Genomic DNA, 7814 nt, shown 5'->3' with positions numbered 1-7814 from the left:
CTGATGGCAACTTCACTTTAAAAGAACAATAATTGGTAACACTTTATTTTGAGGAACTTTGCAACTACATGTCAAGTAACTTTCATATAAAGAGTATTAGCAGAGGTGGAAAGTAACAAGGTACATTTACTTGAGTACTGTACTTAAGTATACTTTACTGGAGTTTTCTACATTTGAAAGACAAATATCGTACTTTTTACTCCACTACATTTCTGTCAAGGTCCTTGAGTAGAAGTAGTAACATCAGTCAGTGGATGAGTTTGGTTGGAAATGAAACTCAATTTTCATTTTCAACCACAATACAACGTCTGTCCAATGTTGGAGAATGTCAATCTAACGTCGGATTCTGACATCAACCTGATTTTCATTTTCAACGTTGGGTTTGGTCTTCAAAATGTGAATTTTGCCATTGTTCTGAAGCACACTAGCTTATAGATAACAGTAAGGCTAACATATTCATACCGAAAGCCGAAAAGCTTTAAATAGGGCACTATTTAAGGGAACATTTGTCACTATTTGTCCGACACCATTGTGGACGTTACTGAGAGCATTTATTCAATCCCACCACTGAAACTGCGTTCTAGAAATAAAAGTGATATTGATATGAGAGTAGGCATACAGTACTGTAAGTATTACATACAACAATGCAACACTAATAAAACAATGCATTGACATTTACTTTTGATACTTAAGTACCTTTAAAAAACGAGTACTTCTGTACTTTTACTAAAATAAAAAAAAATGTCTTTACAACTTTTACTTGTAGTAGACCAGTAGTATCTGTACTTTCACTCAAGTAAGTTTGTCCACCTCTGAGTATTAGTAGACATGGTTCGGGTTAATAGAATAACTTGACATGTAGCTGCAAAATGACTTAAAGTCTAAAGTGGACAATCAAAATAAAGTGTTACCAAATAATTTGATTTAAAAAGTCAGTATGTAAATGACACATAACTGAGAAGTGCATTATCAGGCATCAGGGTGCGGCGAGTGTTTGCGTGCCGGACTGAGATTACTGATCTGATATCAGCGCTGAATAAACACTGATACCACAGGAAAAACAACAAGAGTTTGTGCTGGAAACCAGGAGATTCAGACAGAAGAGAAGGAGAGCGCAAACGTCTCGCTCAGAAGCAAATCACTTCAGACTTCACAGTCAGTACGGCCAACAGGATGTGATGTCACGCTCTTGGGATGCTGATTTGAATAAACCAATTGAAAGAAACATTCAAGATGTTCAAGGACCAGATTTACTAACAGCTTGCATAGATCATGTGACACTGAAGACTGGAATAACGGCTGATGAGAATTCAGCTTTCCATCACAGAAATTAATTATATTTTAAAGTATTATAAAATAGTAAACCATTATTCTAAGTTACGTTCACAATATTATAGTTTTTCTGTAATATAAGACTTCTTTCAAAAACATTACAACTAGTAATGTTTCCAAACTTTGACTGGTACTAATGTGTGTGTATATATATAAAAATAAAGTTTACACTATTTTAAGGTGTCCATGTTACTGTGTAATTGTACATTTAAGTAATATTAATTAACTACATGTACTTACTATAGGATTAGGATTAGGATATAGGATTTCTTACTATAGTAACTACATGTAACAAGGACACTGTGAAATAAAGTGTTAGCTTTAATACTGATTTTTATTTTATTAGAAATGCTTAGAGTTTTTTCCTGTTTTATTTTGTTATTAAATCATAATTAAAAAGAACTGTAAATGAAAGTGAGTGTGAATGAGACGTAGTTTCGAACCCAGCCGAGTTTCCACACAAATAACATGATAGTCACAGTTTAAGTTAACTAAAAAAACCACTTTATTGAAAAAGCAGATTACATAAATCTACGGTTAAATGATACGCCCCGACTTTTCATACATTAAATAACTTTAAACTTTTCACGTTTAGATAAATAAATCTACTTTGCTTTTTCTTTATTTATGAAATATCTAGGAAATCAAAACATTGTACGATAAAAAAGTGATGCAACAGAACGTAAGATGTGCATTTTTTAAGAACTAACTGAAGGAAAGCTACCGTTCATGGAATCTCTGATAAATGCAGGAAATACATTCTACACTGTTTATTTACAGGGACTCTAACGTTGTGCTATACAATAGTAGTACGTTTTAAAAGTGGATTAAGACAACGTGGAGAAAAATATTATGCACTTTAAAAAAACAACACACTGGTGGGAATGATCTGAAAGCGGAAAAATAAGGTTACTGAACTGTTTAAAGGAATGTTCTGTCATTACACTGAATATTCATGCTGTCGATTACCATAGAAAATACATCAGCTGGTAAAAAAATTTCTCTGGGAGTCGACGGCATTAATCCAGAATATTGCTTCAGCTAAATCTGCGGGAAACCTCTTAGACCACTAAAAGCCGGTCCGGATGAGGAGAAGTGATCAGTCAGCAAACACACATCTTCACATGAGTACATCAGAAGCTTTTACAGTCTGCTTTGCAGAGAAGAAATCACTGGATTTAAAAAACAACTCTCCGTATCAGATCTTCTCAGGTCAGGAAACATGTCAGTAGTATCACAGCAGACAGAAGTGTGTACAGCGGCCCAGACAAGCATTTACACGCTTCAAACGCTCTGAACACCTCAGGATCGGTTCTTCCTCGTGAGTTTTGTGCATTCATGAAGTCAGATTTGACTAACTAGATCTATTTTTAGCATTTCAAACCAGACAAACTCCTTTTTGTGTCCAAAGTGTCTTAATAACAAATGACACTTGCATTGATATTTGATTTACACTCTTGGATGAAAAGCTTCTATATGGAACCTAAAGGATTCCATCAGGCACTTCATACAGTATATAGAACCTTTTAGAGGTTCCATCATTTATGGATTTAGCGTTAAGGAATTCATTTTGTTTTAATTTATTTTATGAATTAAACAGCTCGTAAAAATGCCGCTACAAAAAATTTAAATAACCCATTATACGTAAGTATTATGCAATCATTTAAGACATTTCGAACCTTTTTGGCATAAAGTGAGTCGAGAACTTCTATATAGAACTTTGTTTTCCCAAGAGTGTAATGCATTTCAGATTTTTAGGTGTGTAAATACTTATCAGGGTCACTGTATATGGAACACACACACACACACACACACACAGCGGTCCAGCCACTAGTGTACATGAACATATACACAACTACACGCACCGACAAACACTCACGACACGTCCAAACCAGATGCAATGCAATTATCTTTCAGCGGCATCTCATTTTCATTCACGTGAATCTATTCAAAAATAGATTTCGTTTTGATCATTACATCATTCCCAGACTTTTACGCGTTCATGACTTTATTATTCTGACATGTGCAAAGTGTTCTGTTGCTCGTAGCTTGATTGCATCGCGGCTGGTTTGGACAGCGGGTCACACACACACACACACACACACACACACACACACACACACACACACACACACACAAATTGACTGCAGGACAAATGCAGGTAATCTCTGGCAGGCCTGGTTGAGTCCAGCACATCCAGGCTTGACCTTTGACCCCGGCGCACATCAGAGTCCCGTCAGAGTCTCCTGAGACACGTTACAGTGCGTCTCCTCCACGTTAAGGAATATGTAAGGCAGAAAGGCACCTCATCCGGTGTCTGAAGAGTTCACAGATCCAGCCCCGCTGTGCTGGTGTCAGGTCGTGACGGCCTCTCTGACTCCGGCCAGAGAGATTCAAAGTCAGACTTCTGCAAAATATACATTTGTTAGTCCTGCTATATGCAGCAGGTTTCACAAGAAGAAAATGCCAGCTTTGTGTCAGCAATGCATCAGTGTTCGGCCCACTGCCGCCACTAGTGTAGGCATTTCATTGATGCTTGAAGGGACAGTTCACTATTATTCACTCACGCTCACGTCATTCCAAAACTGTACAAGACACCTCAGGTTAATAGGGTAAAATATTAGCTAACAGAATATCACTATTATTCCCCAGTTGATTAATCACAGTAAACTGAGACAATAGTTCTGAATTATACGTTTTCTGAAAGGTTGTTTGAATATGCAAACAAGGCATTATCTAATTAAATATGCACTCATTTGCATACATTTCCAGAACAGAAATCTGAACATTGGTTCAGATTTCTTGTTGATATTTAGTCGTTGTCTCCATTTGAGAAAACAGCCTTTAAATATATGCGTTGTAACTGAAATCTATAGACACAAATGGAGAAAGTGTAATAACATTAACACTGTGTATTTTGGATGTTTTCTTTCAACCAGTCTGAATAAAAACATGTTTTGGACACAAAAGAGCCTAAAAATTAACCAGAGCATGAAAAACAATGGTTTCGCCAGTAGTGTCTTGCCTTAAAAAGGCATTTCAATAAATAAAAGTCATACCGGTTTGAAGCAACATGAGGGTGAATAAATGATCAATGCAATTTTCAGTTTTAGTGAACTGTCCCTTTAAAGACCCTTGGCACAAACAGCGGCACAACACACACACACACACACACGCACGCAAACAGAAATGGTGCATGTCGAAGGCAGTGAGCGAGGTGACGGGATATTCGATGAAGGCACAAGAAGTCGTAATCTCAGTCTGTGTGTGTGTTCAGTGCTGTTGTCTGGCGTTCAGAGGAAAAAACCCTCCGTTCCCCTGCGGCAGTGCTGAAGACCTCATTCTGGGTCCCGACCGGAGCGAAAACCCCTCGATACAGCGAACCAGACCGGAACGTGAGAGGAAGAAGGTGATGAGGGATGAAAGTAATAATAAAAGCCTCCCTGGTTGGTCATATAAACCCAAACAAGTGGAAATATGTAGACCGATTTCCCTGTTTATTGTTTGGGGGAAAGCAATAATCCTCTTGCTTGTCGTTACACCATTCTCTTGTTCAGCGCGAGTCCGTGTGTTCACAGTTCAGTGACGTGTAGCGGGTAGCTCGGGGGCGGGTGTGTTGGTACAGGGGTCTTTAACCGGTGCAGATGGCATCGGTGGCACAGCAAGTGCCCCTCCAGCGGGTAACAGCGATGCCCCTCTTCATCATTTAACTGAAGACCACAATCCTGCAAGACACATGTTATTTTCTTAGCATGTTTGATAGAAAGGAAGTCAGGCCCAATAAAAGGCCTTTTCATGCATCATAATACATCATCGTGGCAGGAGCAACACTGTAAATCATTTAACGAACAACGCTTCCTTTTTAGATGGAAATTTATTTCCTTCATTTGCCAATTGGGGAAATCCAGAGCAAGAGGAAGAAATCCAGAACTGCGGTTTGGATTGTAAATAAATTACCATGAAAAACAAATATGGATTCAATGTTTTGACAAGGGCTTCCAGCCATTAACCTAATCTCAACCCTGTCACATGACAATTTTGTTTAAATTGTGAATTGGAAGACATATTTTCGTGATAAGGAAAAGATAAGTGATGTAAAAGTAATCAATTGAATATAAGCACAAGCACACACACACACACACACACACACACACAGTATATGTAATTATTAATTTTATTATTATTAATAAAAGTACATTTATATTGTTTAATATATTTATTATATAATATAATATATTAATATATATATTTTATTATACATGATATTTTTTTTAAATAAATTTGAATAAAAATATATATTTCTGATAAATAAATCTAACAATATATATAACAATTATAATTAGATATATACACTGTTTATCTTTTAATATTAAATAAAGGGCCTATATTTATTTAATATAATATTCATTTTAATCATTAAAAAATATATTCTATTAATGTATATAATAATCAGCTGCTCATTGACCGTTTTTTTTGGTTGCTAAATTCAGAAAATTACTTCTGAAATTTCAGCAGACTCAGAAAATTACTTGAACATCATTCAAAATATTACTAAAATGATATGTTAATAAAATATAAAAATAATACTGGAGCACAAAAATCACTTTCTTTAGCAGAAAAACTGAGATTTCATAATTAATAAGTCTTAATAGGAACTTTGACTCTTTGAGAAACGTGTTTAAGTGAAAACTTTACCTCACAGATTCAAAGTTTAGCTGAATGTCATCAGTCAATGATTCATGATATTAATGCACATTTATACCTGAGCCGAGGCCTAATACAGACAAAACACATCTTACATAACTCCAGAGCATTGTCCAGGAGTGTAAACATGACCCCTAGTTAGGTGCCATTTACCAGACGCGCTTTCCTCTGTACGAATCACAGTAAACCAGCGTCTGGGTTGATATAGCATGAAGTTAAACACGCTTCATAACGGTGACAGGACGAGGGTCGAACCTGCAACCTGTAGTTCACAGCAAAAACCACGGACTTATGAACGAGTCTGAATTACCTCACAGTGATAGCATTCCACGTGGTAATCTTTATCCATGGACACCACCCGTACGGTCTCCTCTGAACCCTACAAACACACACACACACACACACACACACACACACACACACACACACACACACACACACACACACACACACACACACACACACACACACACACACACACACACACACACACAGCTAGTTAGCCTCTGTCCTGAAGCGTGACTCAATACTCAGTCAGTATTACTGTATTCAAACTCTTGTACCTGTGCTGGGAGGATCGGCTGGTTACACGAGGCACATTTAGGAGCAAAAACCCTGTGAAGACAAAGATACATAAAACCACATTACGTAATTGCAAAATAAATCCCGACAGGATGATCAGGACACCTTATATTGTGGCTGGATGTACAATATCTTGCTTATGGAACATAATTAAACAAATAGACATGAAATGTTGAATTGATCTTCCGTTTCTAGCGAGCAGCTTCGAGCCTAGACGAAGGAACAAGTTAAAACAAGACTGACATTTAAGTAATATTGCACTTTTGAAGCTTTTCACCACATGAAATATTGATTTGAGAAGAAACAATTTAGAAATTATCGCTCAAAATCAATTTCTCTATGGAGAAAATTAATGGAGTTTTTACTTCCGGAACCCGACTGTTGCACTTTATAATAATGCTAGATGTTATGAATATTTATTTTTATACAAAAACACCTTGGCTATGAAATATAAAACAGGGTGAAGATATCACTTACGTGTGGTAGTCTTTCACACAGTAGATGTTGTTTTCCACATCCACAGTGAAGGGAACGCCGTCTAGACCCTCTTTACACACAACACAGCGGAAACAGCCTGGATGATACGACTTTCCCAGAGCCTGCAGGATCTACAACACACACACACACACACACACACACACACACACACACACACACACACACACACACACACACACACACACACACACACACACACACACACACACACACACACACACACACACACACACACACAGGTGAGATGGCCGTTGGCTGATGCAGCACTAATGAGGCACAATAACATCATTTCTGTATCTAAGTATAGACACACATCACTGAGCCGGAGTATTTCAAGAGATTATGGCAGTTTTGGTTCCACATTTATTTAAAATGGTAAAACTACTTTAAATGACAAGAGATCCTTCCTCTGATAAATTAGAGCAATAGTAATAGTGAAAAAGCACCAGGTGGAACTGGATCCTACCATCTCCATGATGAGGTGTCCGCACACAAAGCACTTCTCCGCTGTCTGCTGGAACCCGGAGTACTATTGAAGAAAACACCACAGCTAAGATGCAACATCATATTTGATCAGCAACATACACTACAGTTCAATGATCAATTTAATGCATCCTTGCTGAACAACATTTTTTTTTTTTTTACTTTTAAAGCGGCACTATGCAGGATTTCTGTTTTTGTCAAACAGCGACCCCTAG

The 7814-nt window shown here is 37.3% G+C and overlaps 1 protein-coding gene across 1 annotated transcript in view; it reads right to left on the bottom strand.

Annotated features, from left to right (window-relative positions):
* Positions 1-1813: 1813 nt before the first annotated feature.
* Positions 1814-7814, bottom strand: part of wtip (WT1 interacting protein) — a 56949-nt gene continuing 50948 nt past the window's right edge. The window contains exons 4-8 of the mRNA XM_077194670.1: positions 7583-7645; positions 7096-7226; positions 6600-6651; positions 6347-6415; positions 1814-5057 (exon numbers count right to left, since the gene is read on the bottom strand). Coding sequence (XP_077050785.1) covers positions 4905-5057; positions 6347-6415; positions 6600-6651; positions 7096-7226; positions 7583-7645 — 468 coding nt within the window. The 3' untranslated portion in view covers positions 1814-4904. The remainder of the gene's footprint in view (positions 5058-6346; positions 6416-6599; positions 6652-7095; positions 7227-7582; positions 7646-7814) is intronic.

Source organism: Siphateles boraxobius, unplaced genomic scaffold (genome assembly GCF_051911475.1).
Source record: "Siphateles boraxobius isolate OS27281-9 unplaced genomic scaffold, OSU_SipBor_1 32, whole genome shotgun sequence".
Taxonomy (NCBI): domain Eukaryota; kingdom Metazoa; phylum Chordata; class Actinopteri; order Cypriniformes; family Leuciscidae; genus Siphateles; species Siphateles boraxobius.
The sequence above is the reverse complement of the archived record's forward strand: the minus strand, read 5'-3'. Positions and strand labels throughout refer to the sequence as shown.